The sequence below is a fragment of the Diabrotica virgifera genome, chromosome 6 (genome assembly GCF_917563875.1).
Source record: "Diabrotica virgifera virgifera chromosome 6, PGI_DIABVI_V3a".
Taxonomy (NCBI): Eukaryota; Metazoa; Arthropoda; class Insecta; order Coleoptera; family Chrysomelidae; genus Diabrotica; species Diabrotica virgifera.
The window spans coordinates 197,806,243-197,830,190 of record NC_065448.1 but is presented as its reverse complement, the minus strand read 5'-3'; the positions used below and the strand labels follow the sequence as shown (position 1 = coordinate 197,830,190).

Sequence of the window (23,948 nt, the reverse complement as noted above, 5' to 3'; positions counted from 1 at the left end):
ATGCCGCATTCAAGGTCCAAGCTTCCATTCCATCAAACAAAATCGAGACAACGTAGCACCTAGCCAACCTAACTCATCCTAACTTCAAATCTCTTGTGCAGAGCACTTTTCTCATTTTGTTAAAAGGGCCTAGCCGGGTAAGATAATAATGAAAAATGCCCCCAACTCGATTCGAATTCTATATAGGTCACCGTTTAGCACATAAATATAGAGAAACTCACTTTCTGAAATTTTTAGCCCCCTAGGTGGTCACGTGACCCACCTAGAGCCTAATTAGGCTTTTTATGTTTTTATTTTTTATCTCAGCCGCATCGAGAGCTAGCGAAAAACTTGAAATAAAAAAGTTGTAAGTTGTATCTTGAAAATGGATGACATTACAAACATTTTTTATTAGGCAAACCCCGATTATTTTTCAGTTTTTTACCTATCCTAGTGACGCATGACGGTGTTACCTTTTTTAAACACCCTTTATAAAATTGTATCAAAAAGCAAAAAAATGCTGTTTTTTATCTTTAAAAGTACGTCTCACTAATTTTAAAAATCTGAAAAAATTCAGGGTGAAACATTATGCAAAAATACACGTTATAAATTTTTTTCGTAAGAACGAATGTCTTGTCATTTTTTTATATTCATTTAAAATTTTAAAATCGTCCTAAAATTTGAATATCCCGCCAAAAAAAATTTTTTTTCGAGCAGAACTTTTTGAAATTTACAACTTTTCTATTTAAAGTTTTTCGCTAGCTCTCGCTGCGGCTGAGATAAAAAATAAAAACATAAAAAGCCTAATTAGGCTCTAGGTGGGTCACGTGACCACCTAGGGGGCTAAAAATTTCAGAAAGTGAGTTTCTCTATATGTGCTAAACTGTGACCTATATGGAGTTCGAATCGAGTTGGGGGAATTTTTTATCATCTTACCGGGCTAGGGCCTTCTAGCCTTTTCTATTCTGATTTTGATTTCCTGGAAGTAATGTTTTTATTTGTGGAGTTGATCATTGTTCCAAGAAATGCATATTGATCCACTCGTTCGACATTGGTTCTGTTTAAGAAAAGATTCTCGTTATTTATTTGAGTTTTCAATATTCTCATATATTGTGTCTTCTTGACGTTTATTGTTACACCGTGTTCTTTTCCATACTCCGCTATTCTGGACACCAGCCACTGAAGATCCTCAATTTTTTCAGCTAATATGACAGCTGCAACAAATATGACGCATTTTAAATATGCCTAAAAAACGCTGAATTTAAACTTAGTTTTAAAAGCTGAATTAGTTTTAAATGTTTTAGATCGTTTGTAACGTAAAATTTAAATTCGGCGTTTTTTAGCCAATACTCAAAATTTAAATTTCATGTTATAGATTTTGAAGATTATTAACAGCTTTATAGAAACTAGTTTCATTTGTGGCAAAAACCAAAAAATGCATAAGAAAACTGCACTCTTCAACGTTGAAACGAATTTTGATTTTTGTCGATAGGACACTCAGATCAAAAGATATCGAATTTTTACCGTCGAGCTGATACAAATTTTATTTAAAAAACTGATTTCGCGCGCGTAACTGACGTTCAAAATCGCCGGTCGTTTCAAGCGTTATTTGTGAGAAGGATTCATTTCACACAAAAAGTGTTAATAGACATTTTTGTTAAAAAATTACCTCAAGGTAAATCGATGTTTTCCGTTTCCTACCCCCTACGAAAGGGGGAGGCTTAGGGGAAGCTCAGTGTACGAGTGGAAAACTTTTATGCACCTTTTTTGGTGTCCCAAAATTGATATTTTCTGCAAAATCCAGATTGTTCGTATGATTTTTAGAGGTCAAATTTTTGGCGACTGGACTAATTGATTTTTAAACTTAATAAGTTATCATAAAAAGATTATTTAAATATTTCTTCTTTACTTTTGCAGGCCATTAATTGCTATAATGTTAAATGGGTAACACGGGTCCAAGGAATATTCACAGCCACGAAAATGTTCGCACTTGGAATTATTGTGATTGCTGGAATCTACTATGCTTGTACGGGCCATGTGGAACATTTTCAAAGGCCTATGCAAGGATCGAATTGGGATCCAGGCCATATTGCGCTGGCCTTCTATTCAGGATTGTTTTCCTATTCCGGTTACAATTATTTAAACTACGTTACGGAGGAACTTAAGGATCCTTACAAGTATGTATACTAGATGTAGTATTAATTTTATTTTTTTTTTCAATCAGTTATCACAAAAAAGTTTATAGTGAACTAAGCTAAGTGTACTAAGAATATGGATCTCCATTTGTCTCACACGAAATTGTTTTAAATGAAGTAAAGAAACACAGACTTACTCACAATCATTTAATTTACTTCGACGACCGGTTTCGATCTCTACAATATACAGATCATCTTCAGGTCGGCGTTACAAGTGATTAAATGCTACAATTAAAGAAAGCCAGAGTTAGAATATTGTCTGGTTGTATCAAAATGCAAATAGAAAGCCAAAAATTTTGAAAGGTGTGTAACTGTTGACATTTCAGAACAACAAACTGATACATACTGTAACAAAATAATTATTGACCTACCGTCGTATACCAGCTCCCGTCTCCGCACAGACAGAACACTATCGATGTTTCGAGATACGCCGATGCAGCGCCGATGACGTGCAAGCGGTCACATGGACATAGCTGGAGATATATAGATATTTCTGGAATATCTGTATCGCATATATAAATAGGACATATTTGTAAATAGAGTTAGTCTTAAGTTAAAGTTTGTAAAGTAAACTTGTATAAATAAATAATAAAGTCGTAAATAAATACCCGAACGCTCGTAATTGTTACAGTTGGTGTCAGGTGTGGGGTGTAAATAAATGAAAAGTGAAAAAAAGACTTTTGAACTTTATTCGTCGGGAATAATCGGAGTGCGTTAATTGTTCGGTATTCGGAAAGACTTTTGAACTTTATTCGTCGGGAATAATTGAAGTGCGTTGATTGTTCGGTATTCGGAAAGACTTAGACATTTTGAAAAGTACGTGTGTGCCGACCAAAGATGTTGCTACAAGAACTGACCATAAAACAGCTCCGTGAACAATTAGAAGAGTACGAATTAGACAGCAGTGGGTGCAAGATAGTCCTACAAGCACGACTCAAGGATGTCCTCACGAAGAACGGAGATGACCCAGAGACGTTCCACTTCCAGTCAGCAGAACAAGTAATCTTATCGAAATTAAAAACTGTTTCTGAAACGATCAATGACACTTCTAGAAAAAGCGACGATAAATTCGAAAATGTTGCTAAAAGATTCGACGAGACTTCTCAAAAGATTGATGAAACTTGTAGAAAAAGCGACGATAAATTCGAAAATGTTGCTAAAAGATTCGACGAGACTTCTCAAAAGATTGATGAAACTTGTAGAAAAAGCGACGATAAATTCGAAAATGTTGCTAAAAGATTCGATGAGACTTCTCAAATAATTAAAGACGTATGTAGTCAAAACAATGAGAAATTCGAAAGTGTTTCGCAAAAGATTGACGAAACTTTTAAAGAGGTCTGTAGACAAAACAACGAAAAACTTGAAGAAGTTTGTAGACAGAACGACGAGAAATTTGAAGAAGTTTCTAGAACATTCGATAAGATGCAGAAAAGTGTAGAGACCGTAGAAGAAAAGATCAAACAACTAGAGAGCATGATAACCGATACAAAAGTACAACCATCAGTTAATGCAGCAGCGTTAGATCCTGTGGTGAAAGATGAACTACCGAGAGACGAAACGTCGCATAATATGAGATTCAAATTACCACCATTTGATGGAAAGTCCTCTTGGTCCATACACCAAGACCGAACAAGAAAAGGCTGTTTCCTTGACTGCTGCTTTACGAGGTGATGCTGCAGATATATTAAGGTCAATTCCCAAGGGTCAAGAAAATTGTTACCAGACCTTGTTCACTCGTCTAGAAAAACGCTATGGAGATGCCCATCTACAACAAGTATACAAAGCACAACTGCGAAGTAGAAGTCAACGAGCAAGTGAGAATCTGCAAGAATTTGAAGCAGATGTGGCTCGTGTGGTGCGGTTGGCTTATCCAGAGGTGCCAGACAGCGTTTTAGAAGAAATTGCAGTAGATACCTTCGTCAATGGGCTGAAAGATAATGAACTACAGAAAGCTTTACGACTAGCAAGACCGAAAGTTTTAGATGAAGCACTTGCTATTGCCTTGGAACACGAAGCAGCTAGCCAAGCTTCACGAAACAATGGAGTAATAGCCATGGAAAAAGGCGATAAGAGAAAAGATGAACGTTTGGTGGAAATGGTACGGAGGGTGATTCGTGACACGATGCCGAAGAGACGCATGAAGAGGGCTGGAAGAGTTGGTTCAAATACAGATGCTTCCTCGATACGGCCATGCAGTGAAAGTTGTAATCACCGGCTTAAAGTAGATGAACAGCTTTGCCCTGTGAGACGAACTACCGTCGTTAATGAGCAATGGCAGCCACAACAGTTACAAGAAGCCCAAGAAGACGATCCGTGTATAAAAAGAGTATTGGATTGGATGCGTCGAGGTGAGAGACCTAGTTGGCAAAACATTAGTGCATGTAGTCCGGAAGTCAAGGCCTACTGGAGCCAATGGAATTGCCTGATACTAAAAGATGATCTTCTGTACAGAACCTTTGAGAACGATGATGGTACAGAATCTAAGCTTCAGTTGATTGTACCTAAAAGTAAAGTGTCAGAAGTATTGCGTCAGTTGCATGACGGTACATCAGGTGGACACTTTGGTATTACGAAGACTCTGCAAAAGGTTCGAGAACGGTTCTATTGGGTGAACTGTAAAGATGATGTAAGAAGATGGTGCCAGAAATGTGAACTGTGTGCATCCGGTAATGGTCCAGTTGGTAAAAAGAGAGCACCCATGAGACAGTTCAATGTTGGCAGTCCTATGGAAAGAGTAGCAATCGACATTGCAGGTCCATTTCCAGAAACTGATGCTGGAAATAAATACATCCTGGTAGCCATGGATTATTTTACGAAATGGACCGAGGCCTATGCATTACCAAATCAAGAAGCTGCTACCGTTGCAGAGGTACTTGTTAAAGAATTCTTCAGCCGATTTGGTGTTCCCTTGGAGATCCACTCCGACCAAGGGCGAAACTTTGAGTCAGCTCTTTTCCAAAACGTTTGTAAATTGATTGGTGTCAATAAGACCAGAACAACACCCCTGCATCCCCAATCAGATGGAATGGTCGAGAGGATGAACCGAACGATGGGTAAACACCTGTCCAAAGTTGTATCTGAACATCAGCGAGATTGGGACCAACACATTCATTTATTCCTGATGGCCTACCGCTCGGCCGTGAATGAAACTACAGGTCAAACACCAACCTGCCTGATGTTGGGTCGTGAAGTTCGTTTGCCCTGCGACCTAGAGTTTGGCTGCAGACCTTCCGAGGAATATGTTGCAGGCGAAGAATACGTAGACCGCCTGAAGTTACGAATGAACAACATTCATGAACTTGCCCGACAACACATCCAGATAGCCAGTGACAGAATGAAAGATCAATATGATTCTCGCTGCAAGAATGAAAGCTTCGAAGTAGGTGATCTTGTCTGGCTTTATAATCCACAACGTCGTCGAGGCCTGTGTCCTAAACTGCAAAGACAATGGGAAGGTCCGTATGAAGTTAAGAAGAAAATAAATGACGTAATATACAGAATTAAGAAGTTACCAAACGGTAAACCAAAAGTTATTCACATAAATCGTCTTGCACCATATGCTGGCTCAAATGAAACAGAGGAAGCCCGAGTCCTCCAACAGGAGATGAAAGATGCACCACAGCCAAGTTTTAAGGAATTTATGTCAAATTACGCAGAAAGAAAGAGTGCTAGATTCGGCGTGACCACAGAAGTTCAGCAAGATCTGTTTGGTGTTCCAGAAAACGTCTCTCTAGCCCACTGTGTTGCACAAGACCTCGAGATGACTAAAGGAATCTCGTCCGTATTCAATAGAAAGTTCGGCCGCCTGGACGAGTTAAGGAATCAACAACCTAAAATTGGAAGAGTATTGCGATTGGAAGATGGTCCTCGATCTTTGCTGTATATAGTGACCAGGAAGTCTTATACGGACACGCCAAGCTACGAGAACATATGGCGTGCTCTAACTAATTTGAAGAAAATGGTCTGTAATTATGACATCAAAGATTTGGCTTTACCAAAAATTGGCCATGCAGTAGAAAATCTGGATTGGAAGATTGTGAGAAGCATGCTGGAAGTGATCTTCAGAGAAACTGGCGTACGGATTACTGTGTGTTGCATGAACCCGAAGATGTCATACCCTTCAAAGACAGTAGACTGTTACTTCTTTTCTAGGGGTGTATGCAGAGCTGGAGAATCCTGTAGATTCCGCCATCCTGGGCCATCTAGAGTTGCTGATCGGGACGCTCAGATCTTAAGAGGGGAGCAGTGTAACAAAATAATTATTGACCTACCCTCGTATACCAGCTCCCGTCTCCGCACAGACAGAACACTATCGATGTTTCGAGATACGCCGATGCAGCGCCGATGACGTGCAAGCGGTCACATGGACATAGCTGGAGATATATAGATATTTCTGGAATATCTGTATCGCATATATAAATAGGACATATTTGTAAATAGAGTTAGTCTTAAGCTAAAGTTTGTAAAGTAAACTTGTATAAATAAATAATAAAGTCGTAAATAAATACCCGAACGCTCGTAATTGTTACAATACGTATGTACACATATGAGAAACAGGTACTCATAAGCACGCATACGCACATAGATGTATGCGGTTTATGACTATTTGTTAAATTAAGTTAAATTTTAAAAAAATTTAAAAACCCTTATAATTTTGATCTACTTATATGCCGTTACAAGGGATGCTTTGTAAGTTCATCGATAACATGTTTAAACGTCCAGATTATGCGAATAGGATAGCTAGGTGAGGGACTGGGTAAGCGGACATGCTTCGTAGGTCAAAACACAGTGAATTGGAATGGATCCTGAAGGCAGATGTGTGATGTGAAACAGAGACAAAGAGTCTTTCTCATTACTAATACATCTGTGTCTGTGCCTGTCTCTGTTTCACATCACACATCTGCCTTCAGGAAACACAAGTCTGTGTTTCTTTACTTCATTTAAAATGAACTCACATATGCAACCCATTCAACAATTGTTTTAAAATTCGGACCACTCCAATAAGACCAATACATTACTTTTGAATATTTATGTTAAATGTATAATTGTGAGCGTTCAATATTTGAAGAGAGGATGTGTCTGAAATGTTGCGGATTATTATACTTTTGTTTTTTTTTATATGGAGTTTCATTATGTGTCGGAAAATTCAAAATCTGCAATTTAAACAGCAAAACAAACAGTAATTTAAAAAGCAACTGCCACTTCATAATAAATCGCAACGTTGTTATCATAGTAAGGAAATCAAGACAGACTGTATTATCAAACAGCTATTAAAAAGATAACAGGAATCAGAAATAGTTATTTTTCTAACTAGTGCGGAAAGTCTTTTCCGCACGCGATTGCAGTTTGCCGAAAAGAGACTTTCCGATACCTGTTATGCAGTAACGAATGGTGTATATCAATACAGGATTTCAATACAGGTGTATATCAAACCAGTTCAGGTTCATAAATGATGCAGAGACGGCAATAACAACATATACGCATGTCTGGTTCATTACCAGAAAGCTTTTGATCGAGTACAGAACGCCAAGATGATGCAAATACTAAAAGAAGCAGCCATTAACAACCAAATTAAGCAGGCATTAACAACCAAAAAACAATTAGAAACCTTTACTGGAATTAGACCGCAAATCTCACAGTTGAAGGTGAACACACCGAATATGTAAAAATCATGCATGGAGTGAGGCAAGCCTGTATTTTATCTCATCTAATCTTCAATTTGTACTCTTAAAGAATATTCATCGAAGCTTTGCCCGAAATTGAAAAAAGCATTCTAAAATTCTAAAAAACTAAACGGGTACCGGCTAAACTACATTAGTTCCTGTTTCAATTTGGGATTTTTTAATTTTTTTTTTGCTTCTCGAATGGCTTCGGAAATATCATCATCAAATTCTGACATAACTAATTCTATTTCATTGCAGTGTTCAAAGTAAAAAAACTGCTTCGAGCCAGGTTCCCCACCTTGTAATTACTGGTTTAGGTGGCAAAGGGACACCGGGAAGTCTTTCTTTATATATTTGCACCCTCAACGGAGCCTTTACAAAAACTTTTTTCATAAAATTTATAAAATTATTTACCAACGGAAACAGATTTCTTATTTCTTCAGCAATTCTATTTACCCTGTGGGCTACACAAGTGCAATGAATTAAATTAGGATAAAAAATCTTTAAATTAACAGCAGCTTTTAACATATATGCCGGAGCATCTGAAAGCATTAAAACTATTTTATTCACTGGTATAGGGTTGGGTAAAAAGAGGTTTGTTAAACTATCTTGTATAAATCGACTTATTGTTAAATTGTTTGTTTTTTCCAATTCTTTAACGGTAACTAAATAAGGTTTTCTCGCAAAGTTTTCGTTCAAAATTCCAATCATTAAATTAGCTATATACCTGCCGCATACATCTGTCGTTTCATCCACGATAATATACAAAAAATTGCCCTCTAACTACCGCTTAATTTTTGAAATACATTCCACATAACATTTTTCCACAGTATGTTTTCTCAATGTACTCTCGTCCGGTAAGGATTTATTAAGATATTTTTCGAAAAAGCATTTAAAACTAGGGTTATTAACTTTATATAGAGGAATGTTGGATGCAATCATCATCTGGCATAAATCAAATTTAAATGCGTCTTCCTTTTTTTTGAACTGCTTAAACTATCCCGCAGAGATATTTGGGCTAACTTAGAGGAATTTAATTTTTCCAAATTACGTTTATGAAGTGGGGTTCCACAATGCTGGTCAATAAAGTACTTTTTTCTACTTGAAATCTGAGAATTTAAAAAAAAAATAAAATTTGTGACTAAACTCTGATACAGTAACCGACTGTACAACTGATAATAAACTAATAAAGCTTAGGGATTTCAAAATAGTTAACCCTCAAGTCTCGACCAGGTACATTTTCCTAGAAATCTGTTATATAAACAAACCATTGATATTTTATTATTGACCCAAAATTTTATTACAGAATGGTTTAGTAATAGAATAATATCATGGGTAGTACCATGAAATTTTAAAAAAGGCACAAATAGGCGGAATTTACGAAAAAAGGCAAAAAGTGCAAAAAACAATTATAATAGGCAAAAAGGATTTTGCCTATAATCCGAGCTTTAGTTATTATACATATGAATCCTATTGATAAAATCGGCATCACCGCGCTAAAAACTCTCATAATGACTGCATTGCATATGTTCCCTATACTGTAAAGTCAAGGTGGGACGGACTATAGAAGACCTAAAAGTCTTTATGAACAAAATCACGTATTACACTCAACAACATGGACTCAATATAACCGTAAAGAAGACAAAGCTTATAATAATTAGCAAGAAAAAGATAACAAAAGGTCAACCCTACAACAACCAAACCCCTGTAGAAATAGTGTCGCACTACAACTACATCGGCATCGTAATAAATGAAGAATGGTCCAACAACCAGGAGATAAGAGTGCACATCGGAAAACCTAGATCCACTTTCAACCGGATGCGGGCCTTATTCAAGAGCCACAAGCTCCCTCTTGGCATAAAAGTAAGACTGCTGCGATGCTACGTCTTTTCTGTTCTTTTTTATGATGTTGAATCGTGGACCTTCGTAGATTTTAAATCGGCTTATGATAGTATCCTAAGAAATAAATTGTATGAAGCCATGGAGGAATTCCACATCCCTGATAAACTGATAAGATTGGTTAAGGCTGCAATGCGTAAAGTTGTTTGCAAAGTCGAAATACAGGGCGAACAATCACAGGCGTTTGAAACGAATGTTGGGCTGCGACAGGGAGATGCGCTGGCGTGTCTCCTCTTCAACGTAGCTCTGGAAAAGGCGGTCAGAGATGCCCAAATAGACAACAGAGGAAATATTTTTAATAAATTATCCCAAATTTTGGCATATGCGGATGACGTGGACCTAGTTGCCCGCACAACACGCAAACTAGAAGAAATGTATAGAGTCCTTTTCATGAGCATTTTTCAGTGCGTCACAAATGATAGAAAAAAAGGTAAGTCCGTGATAATACACATTTATGACATTCATTCTAACATGACATTTTAGTTAAATCTGACAGTTGTCACATTTTATTTTCAATTTGGCATAAAAACAAATCAATTGTGTTTATTGCATTTATAAAATGGTATTTTTTTTTATTTGTATAGTCTTATAAATTGTACAGATTATATTCGTAGATATATTATATAATTCGTAAATAATTTTTTCTTCGATTATAGCGCCATCTATCGACAACTAGAATAACTAGAATAAATGTTATAAAAAATGTCTGTAATCACAGACGTGCCTTTTTTCTATCACATACAATTTAATGCGTTAGAAAGAAATCGAAAAACTGTGACGCATTGAAAAATGCTCATGAAAAGGACGCTACCACCTTCTCAAATGTTTCAAAAAATATGGGCCTGAAAGTAAACGAGAAGAAAACTCGTTCATAAACTCGTAATCAACACCCAACAATAGAGCCAGAAACATCGGTCACCAATTCACTGTTGATAACTCTACCTTTGAAGTGGTGGACAAATTCACATACTTAGGCTCCCTGATCACCAAGGAGAACGTCATGACTAGTGCTGCCAGGTCCGATTTGTTTTTAATCGGTACATAAGCAAAAACAAATCGGGATTTAGGGTTGTAGATCGGGACAAATAAACAAAAATAGCCCAGTAGTAAATAAAAGTCTCTAGCATTAAAACTAAGCGAGTTACGCTCAAAATAAAGTTCGTTCCTTTTTTTGGTAAAAAAAAATCGTGAAAATCTCCCCCTATTTAGCACCGTAAATAAAATTAATCGTTAGCGCTTTACCATTTACTTTATATGTCGTGTATTGTTTATACGATCTGTAAGGTTTACCGTTTGGGAGTGCTTAGTTTTGAAAACAATTGGTTTTATAGTAAAAAAAATTTTCTAAAATATTGGAAAATAGCCTTTTTTCAAAATAACTTAAAAAGGATTAGGGATACTAAAATCTCAAGGAGTAAAAAGTAGGTAGGTTTTACTTTTATAAATATGATAGATTCATTTTGTTTTTCTGTTAGACAAAAATTGGCTCAAATATGGCTGTTCATATTTTGCATACACTCGTGATTAGTGACTCGTTCAGGCCCTTTCAATCATGTAAAAAATACATAAGGAAAGTAAATTGTTTGTAAAGCGGTAACGATTAATTTCATTTGGGGTGCTAAGTAGGGGGAGATTTTCACGATTTTTTACCAAAAAAAAAGGAGTCAACTTGATTTTGAGCATAACTCGCTTAGTTTTGATGCTAGAAACTTTTTTTAAACATAAAATAAAAATTTATTAAAAAAGTTTTAATTGGTTTTTCCCGAAAAGTGCTTCATTCCTTGGTTATTTCACGTTGAAATATTTGATTTGAAATTTGACGAATAAAAACGTATTTTTTATGAGCTACAACTTTGCTTTTGCTGGGTCTATAGACTTTACAAGTTCACAATTTTTTTCATTTTATTATATTATGTTACATGTTTGCTAGGAATAGTTTTTTCGATCAAATACTTACTTTTTGAGTTATTTGTGAAAATCGCCTGAAAACGTGATTTTTTTGTCGAAAAATAAACATTTTCATTCGTAAATAACTCGAAAATATTAAGCAAGTTAAAATTCTATAGAACTAAAATTGCTTAGAATTAGTCAATTTATCCATCTCCGGACTTATTTTAAACGCGCGGTTTTTCACCCCCAACTAGGGGTGACTGTCACCCCCCGAGTAAACGCAACCAACGGCACAAGCCGTCCAAATTTTCATGCAATTCGGAGTTGATCCTGAAAATTACACGGTATCGCCGTATTTCCCGTTCATTTACTAGACTACAAGGTGTTTCTATAATCTGTATTTAATCCTATATATCTAATAATAATAATAAGACGAAATTACAAAAAAAATCGTAGATTAAGTAAATTATTGATTTTTTATTAAAATTATATTTTTCATTCGATTTTGCCGCTTTAAGGAGTGCCTTGTTTTTATAACATAGTTATAAAATTCACTGCAAGTTCTCCTGAAATTGGTTTTCGTGGGTGAAAATCGGGACATTTAGTGTCCCGATCAGGTACAAATCGGTACGCGTCCTCAGACCCTTAAAATCGGGACGTCCCGCGCAAATCGGGACACCTGGTAACGCTAGTCATGACGGAAGAAACCAAGCGAAGGATAATCCTAGGGAACAATTGCTATTTTGGACTGAGTAGACATATGAGAAGCAGAAACTTAAGCCAAAAAACAAAAATAACCATATACAAAACCCTTATACAACCAGTGTTGACATATGGATCAGAGACATGGACCATCTCCAAGGCAGATGAAAACCTTCTGCCTTATATTTGAACGAAGGATCCTGAGAGCAATATTCGGTGGCATCTGTGAAAATGGTATAGGAGGTAATGGAGGAGGAGGTACAACTACGAGGTATACCACAGATATAAACATATATTTGGTGGTAAGGACGTAGTATCTCTTATAAGAATAGGAAGACTAAGATGGGCAGATAACAACCCTCCTAGAAGAATCCTTATGTCACAACCTGTGGGACGTAGAAATAGGGGTAGGCCAAAACTTAGATGGAAGAATGGTGTAGATGAAGATGGGAGAAAGATAGGCGCAGCAAACTGGCAACGGTTGGCAATGGATAGGACTGACTGGCGTAATAGACTTGGGAAGGTGGAGGCTCTTTCATAGGGCTGTAGCCACCATTGATGATGATGATAATCGTGGACCTTGAACGAAAATATGTGCAGAAGATTGGAAGCATTCGTGATAAGGTTCCGTGGACTGACCGAGACACAAATGACGAGGTCCTCAGAAGAATGAAGAAGAACCGAGAGGTACTGACCATCATCAAGTCTCGAAAGTTACAATACTTCGGACACGTTGTTTATTCATTTCTATAATTCAATTTAATCATTGTAGGACTCTGCCAAAGTCTTCTTTTTGTAAAATGTTGAACGGGTTGCATGTGTGAGTCCATAATATGAAATAAAATAAGAGACGTACTCACAATCAATTTATTATTTACTAAGGACGACCGGTTTCGCTGTATATAATATACAACAGCATCATCAGGTCCCGATAACAGTAAACTAAATACCGACATAATTTAGTTTACTGTTATCAGGACCTGACGATGCTATGCATATTATCGACAGCGAAACCAGATGTCCGGAGTAAACTGATTGTGAGTACGTCTCTTATTTGATTTCATTTTCTTTTTGTATTTTTTAAATATTATTCTGTCCAAATCTCAAGTTGCCTTAAATATATTTTTTCGAAATTGAAAAATTATTTGCACAAAAAAGATTCTACAAAATGTGATTACATTTATTACAAGCTCTTGATCTATCAACTGTGTTATATAGGGCATTTGTTGAGTTACCAGATGTATCTACTATATGTTCATCTTAATGTGTCTTTTAATTTAAAAGTAATCTTAATATTTATACAAATTTGTTTTAGGAATCTCCCCAAAGCCATCTGTATATCCATGCCGGTAGTAACAATCGTATATGTTGTTACAAACATAGCCTACTTTATTGTATTAAGCAAAGATGACGTTTTAGCTTCCGAGGCTGTTGCTGTGACTTTTGGAGATAAAATTTTAGGCATGTTTTCTTTCCTCATGCCTTTATTCGTCGCTTGCTCAACATTTGGCTCCCTAAACGGAGCGATATTTGCTTCCTCGAGGTTGTTTTACGTAGGAGCCAGAGATGGCCATTTGCCTCAAGCTATCTGTTTGATTTCTGTGAAGAGGTTGACACCTGTCCCGTCTTTAGTATTTTTGGTAAGTAATATAACATATAACTATACTGTAAATATAGCGAATAGATTAATAAGGAGCCTTCGAAACAAATCACAATTAAGTACCTATATTGCAGATATTACACTTAAATACCTATGGTTGGCTCTAAGGTTGGCTATGAATCTAAGACTGTTCCCCCATTGCAACGGAGAAAAATGTTGTAAGCAGTGTTTGCATCTCTTTCCAAGAGAGACAAAACTACCAAACAATCTCCAGTGAAAAGTCACGTAGTCGATAAACCCAGCCGATTAGAAAGATATGCAAACACTGCTTACAACATTTTTCTGTCGCATTGGGGAAATAGTTCTAGTTTGTAGGGAGCATTCTAGGTTTTAAATGCATAGACATAATATGAATGGACAAGGCATCCTGTGCAAAATAATGTAACGCGAAGCAGTATATAGGTGGTATATCTATCTCTCTTTACAGTGCGGTTACTTGCGTATGACAGATGAAGATAATTAAACCACTCTACTGATAGATAAATAATGTGACAGACAAAAATAACTAGTGAATATTGACGTTACACCTCTATTCACCGAGCGGCACATACCTTACCTAGTCTATTCTTATTATGTTTATGTTTATATAAACTATGTTTATATAGTTTATTAAAAAATATATAAACAATAAGTGAGGTGACGTATACGCGTTAATTTTATTACACAACCTACTCTAGATAGGTTTTTTCTATGGCTCTGTATAACCTATGTCATAATAGACGGGTGGCTTTGGTAGAAAATCGTAGATTTTATAGCCAAGAGCTGAAACTGTTTTAATCGATGGATTATGATTCCCATATTAGTGTAGGAAATAGAGGTTGAACCTCGCAAAATAGACACAAGTCCGGTTTAATTTTTTTTTTCTGGTATATCAAGGGGTGCTTATTATGAAACTAACTTTTTCTTAAAAAATTTCGTCCCGGAACCCCCCTTTTAATCCCTTTAAAGGGGGTAATTTGTGTTTTTTTCAAAACGTAGCCCTTCCTGTACGTTTTGCAAAAACTTTCCTTAATATAAATATGAAGGGTAATCGCTGAGAGTTTTTTTTTACTCTAGCATGGGCGGTTCAGATGGTATAAAAAGGGGTTCTTTAAAATGTAACACCATATAATTAAAAAATGGACAATTGCCCTTAAATGAAACCTATACCAAAAAATCAGCCACTTATTTGTAATTAATTGCCTTTTAAAAACTTGCCAACTTTGGGGCGCCACCCCCGCTAAACTGTGGATGATAGACATGTGCTGTTGGGAAATAAATAGTAGGAAATATAGTCTTCTTCATATTTCTATTAAGGAATTTTTTTGCAAAACGTACAGGAAGGGCTACGTTTCGCAAAAACCCCAAATTACCCCCTTTAAAGGGATGAAAAGGGGGGTTCCGGGGCGAAATTTTTTAAGAAAATGTTAGTCTCATAATAAGCACCCCTTGATATACCAGAAAAAAAAATAAAACCAGACTTGTGTCCATTTTGCGAGGTTCAACTTCTGTTTCCTACACTATATATGCTATGTTTAAGAAAGCCAATTTTAGCACTTTTCGGAAGCATTTTTCAATATGTTGGACATCAAATTAATTAAACAAGAAACGAAAGAAAAGCTGAAGTCAAGTAGGTTTAAAATGCGTAATTCAATTTTAATTACATATGGCCATGGGCGTCATACCCATGAGCAGGGAAGGGACCGTGTCCCCCCTAGCTTTTCGGGTGCTGCAAACTATATATGGTTATCCAAAGTATACAAAATATAATGTGCAATATATTCAAGTCGCCCCCACCTTAAAATTTTTTATATGGGCGCCCGTGTATATGACATAACGTCAGTTTAAAAGATCCATAAACAAATTGATATTTAGCCTTAACGAACGTCTAAACTTTACCGTTCCAAACACATTGATAATGATGTGTCCTATTTCAAAGATGCAGAGTTGTCAATTGCGATGTATAGGTACGCATGTCTGGTTGATTACGAAAAGCGTTTCATCGAGTGAAGCGGAATTGACTGATTGAATCTCAGAATTGAAGGTGAACACACCAAATTCGTAAGAATCATGCGTGCAGTGTAACAAGCCTGTATTTTGTCTCCTCTAATCTTCAATCTCCACTCTGGAGAATATTTAGCAAAGCTTTGCACAAAATTAAAATGATTGAATAACATCAGAGATAATGCAGATGACACCATTGTATTTACAGACAACCTAGAAAACCTACAACTCCTTCTGAACAAAATCATGTCCCACTGTCAACAATGGGTCTATTGAATAAAAGGGGTATTCCCATCTCGGCCCACTATAATCCTTTAATACTTTATGATACCCCAGGTACATTTTAAAAACCCCCCAGCTCGGCTCGAAGATTAACAGGTAGGTATTAGGGGGTATTCTCATCTCGGCCCACAAATTTATCTTGGAATTATCTAATTAATTAATCGAAAATTATTTATATGGATGGTACATTTTCGTACTGTACAAAGTTTTTTAAACAAATGTTTACAGTTCACGGCTATGTTAATGGTCATTATATTTCGTTACTATTTTGTTTACTGAAAGACAAAAGCGAAAATTCTTATAGACAATGCATTATGAACATTTATCAATATTGCGTGAGTAGAAGTTTAACATTTTCGCCACAAGAAGTAGTCATTGATTTTGAAATTGCTATTCATAATGCTGTAGTAAAAATTTGGCCAAATTGTAAAATTACCGGTTGTCGATCTCATTTAACACAAGCTTGGTTTAGAAAAATCCAAAGCTTAGGTTTCGTTAATGAATATAAAGATAAAAGTTCAGATATAGGAAAATGGCTGCGTTACTGTTTTGGCCTTTTATTTTTAAATCCCGAAGAAATTGATGATTTTTATTTTTTTGAACTTTATGAAATTAAACCTAACCATCCTAAATTGGAAGAATTTTCTGACTACCTTTTACAAAACTACTTAATATCTGATTCAAAATTTCCGCCAAAAATATGGGCAGATGCTTCCGCGGCTTTAAATAAAACTACAAATGCATGTGAATCTTTCCATTCTTATTTCAATAATTCAATGTATATATCAAACTCATCCTTCATTATTTATATTTTTAAATTCAATTTTAAATATACAAGCTGAAGTTCATGTTAAGTGTAACAGTATAAATACACCCTATAAATTTATAAATATACATTCAAAAAAGCGCCATGATTTTATTAACACAAAAGTTAATGAATACAACAACCATATGTTATCGCAACTAGAATATGTTAAAATATTATGAAATTATTCTAATTTTTGATATTAGCTTTTATTTTTATTGGACTATGTATAATTATATATCTATTTAATAAAGTTATTCTATAAATGTGTTTTTTTTTTCATTGAGATGTAAAATTATTTGATTGTAACAATTAATATCTCATGAGGCGAGCTGGGTATATTTTATATCGGGCAGTTTTAATCTTTGCGCCGACTTGGGACATTTTTAAAAGTCCTACCTGTTTCTTGGGCCGAGATAGGCACTGCCCGAATAAAAAGAAGTATTTGCTTTTACTTACAATTATTTAAGTATTTACTTAATACTAATTGAATAAAGTCATTTCTTTAATACTTTATTCAATTATTATTATTAAGTAAATACTTAAATACTTGTAAGTAAAAGCAAATACTTCTTTTTATTCAATAGACCCAATATGAAATCAATGTAAACGTACAGAAAACAAAGCTCATGTTAATTAGCAAGAAAAAGATAACAGAAGATCAACTCTACGTCAACCAAACCATAGTAGAAAGAGTGAAGCACTTCACCATAGCTACCTCGGTGCCATAATAAGTGAATAAGGGACTAACAACCAGGAGATAGTACGCAACGGAAAAGATAGATCCACATTCCACCGGATGAGGGCCTTCTTCACAGGCCACAATCTCTTTTTGCTATAAAACTATGGATGCTGCGATGCTACCTCATCTCAGCTCTATTTTATGGTGTTGAATCGTGGATCTAGAACGTGGAGGATATGTACAGAGATTGGAAGCGTTTAAGATGTGGCTGTATTGTAGATTATTTAAGATCCCATGAACTGAACCAATTACAAATGAAAAGGTCCTCAGAAAAATAAATAAAAACCAAGGGCTACTGAACATCATTGAAAGTTAAATACTTCGAACACGTTATGTGAATGTAAATGCCCTCCTACAAGACATCCTGTAGAGGCTTGAAAGGCTAGGTCCAGGAAGAAGAACGTCCTGGATAAAGTACCTCAGTATCGCCAACATTCGTCACGGATAGACAATCAAGAAGAACTTATCTAATTGTACTGACGCGCCGCTGATTTCTAATTTATGTGTTTTACTTTATAAAAATCTTTTCTTTACATAAAATAAATACACGGATTATTAACAATATGAAATTCATATCTCATTTAATATGAGATGCTAATAGACGCCTTGAATAAACATGCAAAGTAAATATTTCGCTGCATGACCTTAGCAGCCAAAAATGATTAGATGATGAACTGTTCTTGACCCTGATATTTTTATAAATATTGACTTTCTTTTATATATCTGCCCCAGTGTCGTATCATAACGTTTAACGTTTTAATGATAAGAGTGATAAGAAATCTAAAGCAAAAAAAGCAACAATTCCAGAGGAAATTCCAAACGAGGCGAGGTGAGCTGCAACGAAAAATATAAAACCTAATAAAAAGTATTTGGGAAGAAGAAAGAATGGAAAATAGGCTGAATCAGAGGCGTGCGGTCCATGGAAGCGGGGGAAGCACCGCTTCCCTATTTATACTTCGATATAAGAAAATATATTTGTTGTGAAAACAACAGTTATTTACATTAATTTGCTTTTATAAAAATATCTCTCTGTAAATCTGTTGGGACAATCTGTATTGTGTTTAAAATATTTAATTCTCTGAAAAACTTGAGTGTAGCGTTGTGTGTTTCATAAAATATACATCTGCATTTTTTATCGTTTCGGGGTAAAAGCAGGTCATTTTGCCAAAGAAGTGTAACATGTGTTTGGCCCTTTTCAGGGCGAATGGTGTAAACTAAACTATCAAAGATAATAGTGCAGAGATTTGAATAGAATTTCAGCAGTCTCTTTCTGCTCTCCGAGTTGAACACTTTGTTCGCTTGTGCGTCTCTCTTCGCCGTAAAAATACTCTCTCCGCAATAATTAATAGATTAAAAAGACTCTTACTCTCTCTCGTTCGCTATTAAGAATATCATTTATCGTTAAGCCGCTTATTTGTTAAATTCGTTGTTTTTTTTGTTAATAAATGTTTTGTTCGCCGAATACCCTTATTTATCGCTAATACACAACCCTTTCTAGCGTATTAATTAGCACCTTTAAAACCAGACCAAATCAAATTATTCGAACCAGTTCTCCTAAAAGTTCACTATTTTGTTTATATCGAAGGACGGGACATACGGGTGTGGTCCTAAAATATTCACCTATGTCCAATTAGGCAAAAGGTAATAATTAAACCATTTTTGCCACGGTGGGGTGAGATTGAATAAAAACTCACACCATTTGATGGTCTACATCGACCCGGATTTTTGGTTGGTTTTCGCGTTTGTGCCGCTTTTTCGGACATTTTTGTGTGTAATACCTCTACAAGACTTGTTAGTTCGCGTCGCGATAAACTCTAAGTAAAAGAAAGTGAAGTTATTGTGTGTGGTTAGTAGCTGCCACCTGTTGCTTTATCAATTGGACTAATTTGGTGAGATTTTTCCATTTTTTAAAACTTTTATTGCTGATCCAAGGTAAACTCTGCTCAAAGACATTTTACGGTCAAAAACACTTTTGTAGACATTTAACGTAGACGCTGTATCTCTCTGTGAAACTTAGACTCTTATTCTCTCGCCGCGCTTGTTAATTGACAAAAAACTCTCCAGTGTAATTTAGATTTTGCCGCGTATCGATAGACTCTCTCTCGCCGTGTGTTCAATCGAATTCGAGATAGAAATGGAAGACCTCAAGAAAAAAAGGACGCCTTTGAAGGCTAAAATTACAAGAATCGAAAACTGGCTCTCACAAAAGGCTAGTACGGAAAAGGATGCGCTACAATTTCAATTTCGGCAAACAGAATTAAAAACCTGTTTTTTAAAATATGAAGAAATAATGGATCAGATAGACGAGATTGATGAAGCCGGTATTGAAGCAGAAGACAGGGTAACAACTGAGCAAAAATATTTCTCTATTCTCGCGGGCCTACAGCGTAAGATGGACGAGTTATTGTTGGGCCCCCCTCCTCTCAGATCAAATAGCACTCAGTCAACTGTGGCCACTGCTAAGGTTAGGCTTCCGGAGATCACCATGCAAACGTTCTGCGGGTCATTCTCTGAGTTCAACTCGTTCTACCAGCTCTTCGAGACGCTAATAGTGAACAATGAAGAACTCAATAATGTGCAACGATTTATTTACCTTAAATCGTTCCTGCGAAATGAACCCCTCCAGTTGATCGACAACATCGAAGTTATCGACGAAAATTTCGATATAGCTGTAAAAACTCTCAAAGATCGTTACGAAAACAAATCGCGAGTGATTAGCTTACACATTCAAAAATTGTTAAAGGCTCCATCTCTAGTTAAAAGTAATTCAAAGGCGTTACGCGAATTTTTAACTCTAGCTCAGCAGACGCTGCTCGCTTTGAAAAATATGTCCGTACCAATTGAGCATTGGGATTTACTATTAATTGAAATATTTTTACAAAAATTAGATTTTTCTACACATAGGGCCTTTGAATATGATATTGGGACAAAGACCTTACCTACCCTTTCACAGTTTTTTAAATTTCTCGAGAAAAAGTGTGATATTCAGGAAAAATTAAATGTTTCAGATCATGATAAAAAGGTTAATAACAGGTCTCAATCAAAAACATCTTTCTTCTCATCAGTTGACCAACCATCACACTCTTTCTCTGATAATAATTGTACTTTTTGCAGAAGTAATGCTCATAAGGTTTATCAGTGTAATGATTTTAAATGCCTCTCTTTACAGGAAAAATTTAATTTTGTAAAAGGTAAGAAACTGTGTTTTAATTGTTTGGGTAGTAAACATTTCTCTCAAGATTGCGGCTCTACTCGATCATGTACTTTGTGTGGGGGTCATCATCACTCATCCCTCCATGGAACCTCTGAAAATGTCTCTTCCTCTAGGAACATCAATAGGCAAGCTCTCTCTCGTGAGCGCAATGCTCAAACTCCTCAAAATTCTCAAGGTGCTTCTCGTGTTGTCGCTCCCATATCTACTCAGCATTCTTTTAATAATCGCAGCCAAAATGAAGCTTCTACTAGCTCATCCAGACCTCCTTTAGATATGCAAAATTCTCCAGATTCTCAGGCAGCCACATCTCTCTCCGCTTTATCAGTTAAAACTGATGTATTGTTGGCTACCGCTTTAGTAACCGTTTATTCGAAAGACGGCAGACCCATGCATGCCAGAGCGCTCCTAGATAATGGGAGCCAACATTCGTTTATCTCTCGTGATTTGGTTGAGAAGTTAAAACTCATCCCTTATTTTAAACAGCTACAGATATCAACCATATCCGAAAACACCTCACTCTCAAACGAAATGTTAAACTTAGAATTTTTCCCCTATAATGTAAAGGACAGAAGTTTTAAAACTTCCTTCGCTGTACTCGATAGTATAACTTGTAGGCTTCCTAGAGCTACTATAGATAGAAGTAAAATAAAAGTCCCACAGGATCTCACTCTCGCAGATCCCTCGTATTCTGTTCCGGGTAAAATTGATTTGCTTCTGGCTGGTGATATCTATAGTGAATTATTGACGGATGGATTTATACGGTTAGGAAAAAATCTTCCCATTCTTCAGAATACTCACTTAGGCTATGTTATTTTTGGTACAATTAATCCTCAGGTTTTTCACCGTAATTCACATTTGGCTATCTCTCAGTCAAATGTTTCTCTCTTTGTTCAATCCGAACCCGAAGAAAATCAGTTGGATAAGTTGCTTCAACAATTTTTCGAAATTGAAGAAGTTCCCCTCGTTAGTAAATTAACTCCCGATGAAGAATTAGCGGAACAAATATTTAGCAAAACTACTCTTGTGTTACCTTCAGGGCGCTTTCAAGTAAATCTTCCATTTGTCTCTGAAAACGCTAATAAAATGTTAGGTGAATCCTTTAAAATGGCCTTTAAAAGATTTATGAAATTAGAACATGGGCTCTTAAAAAACGAAAGTACATACGCTCAATATAAATCTTTCATTAATGAATATCTTCTTCTCGAACATGCGAAAATAGTGCCTCTCTCTCTAACCAACGAAAAGTTAGAAAATAAATATTTTCTACCGCATCACTGTGTGTTTAAGGAAGAATCTTTAACAACAAAGCTTAGGGTTGTTTTTGATGGTTCGATGAAAAGCTCTAGTGGTTATTCGCTCAATGATATTTTACTCAAAGGTCCTACTCTTCAACCGGAACTTTTTGACATTTTGCTACGGTTTAGATTGTATTCCTTCGTTTTTACAACGGATATACAAAAAATGTATAGACAAATTAGAATAAATCCTGCTCAAACCTCTCTTTTAAATATTCTGTGGCGTGACTCCCCTGTAAAAGACATTGAGTGTCTTGAATTGCAAACCGTAACGTATGGAACTAAAAGCGCTAGCTTTCAGAGTACTCGCTGTTTAATGGAACTGGCACAAAATCATCAGACTGAGTATCCTCTGGCCAGTGATGCTCTTCAAAATAGTTGTTACATTGATGACATTCTCTATGGCGCTAATGATGTACAGACTCTCCTTAAAGCTCATAAGGAAATAACTAGTTTACTTGGAACCGCTTGTATCTCTCTCCATAAATGGTGTTCTAACTCAGACTTGTTTTTAAAAAATATCTCTTCTCTCTCTTCGAACACTTCTTATGTAATAGCTCCAGATAATGGCTCCAATAAGGTTTTAGGTTTATGTTGGAATCCTATTCTTGACACCTTCTCAATCTCTCTCCCAAATTTTACCCTAAAGGACTCATACACCAAGAGAGAAGTACTGTCAATGATTGCCCAAATATTTGATCCTCAAGGCCTAATTAACCCAGTTACAGTTGTCGCTAAATTAATTATGCAAAAAATTTGGATTTCCAAAATTAATTGGAACGATAGCATAGATGCAGATACGTTGCATGAGTGGCTAAATTTTGTTCGCAGTCTCTCTCATTTTAAGGATTTAAATATACCTCGGTGTCTCTTCTTAAGTCAAGAAATCACCAGTGTTGAGATTCACTCATTCTCGGATGCAAGTTTAAAGGCTTATGGAGCTTGCATCTACCTACGTGTGATTTATAGATCTGAACAAGTATCTTGTTCACTTTTAGCATCTAAGAGTCGTGTCGCTCCGCTAAAACCCTTGACTCTCCCAAGATTGGAACTCATGGGTGCGCTATTGTGTAGTAAGCTCACAGCAAGGATTGCTAATATTATTGAAGAAAAACTCTCTCGCTTAGACTCTATAAATATGTGGTCGGATTCAGAAATTGTTCTCGCTTGGCTTCGTTCGCATCCCTCTCGTTGGACTCAATTTGTAGCAAATAGGGTTGCACAAATTTTAGATAATTCTCCTAACGCTCATTGGAGGCACGTACGATCCAAAGAGAATCCTGCCGACATACTCTCCCGAGGAATGCTACCCGCTGAAATACTTAAATCTTCTTTGTGGTTTCATGGTCCTCAATTTTTGAATCAATCTCGGTTGGATTTGTTGAAATACAATCCAAAAGTTTATACCTCCAAGTTACCCGAAGAAAGGAAAGTAACTCTTCACATTCGAAATGATCAAATAGATTTTTTCACCTCTCTTTCTGATAGGTTCTCTAATTTTTCAAGGTTTGTAAGAACTTTAGCATTTATATTCAGGTTTGCCAATAATGCCAAATCGCCTTCTCATAAGTTATCAAATTCTCTTGAAGTAAGCGAACTTCAAAACGCTGAACTGAAGATTGTTAAGATGCTTCAGTAT

General features: G+C 36.1%; 1 protein-coding gene across 1 annotated transcript in view; it reads left to right on the top strand.

The window, feature by feature from the left end:
- LOC126887118 (Y+L amino acid transporter 2-like) overlaps positions 1-23,948 on the top strand; it is a 128,149-nt gene that overhangs the window by 81,435 nt on the left and 22,766 nt on the right. The window contains exons 3-4 of the mRNA XM_050654469.1: positions 1,897-2,156; positions 13,644-13,968. Coding sequence (XP_050510426.1) covers positions 1,897-2,156; positions 13,644-13,968 — 585 coding nt within the window. The remainder of the gene's footprint in view (positions 1-1,896; positions 2,157-13,643; positions 13,969-23,948) is intronic.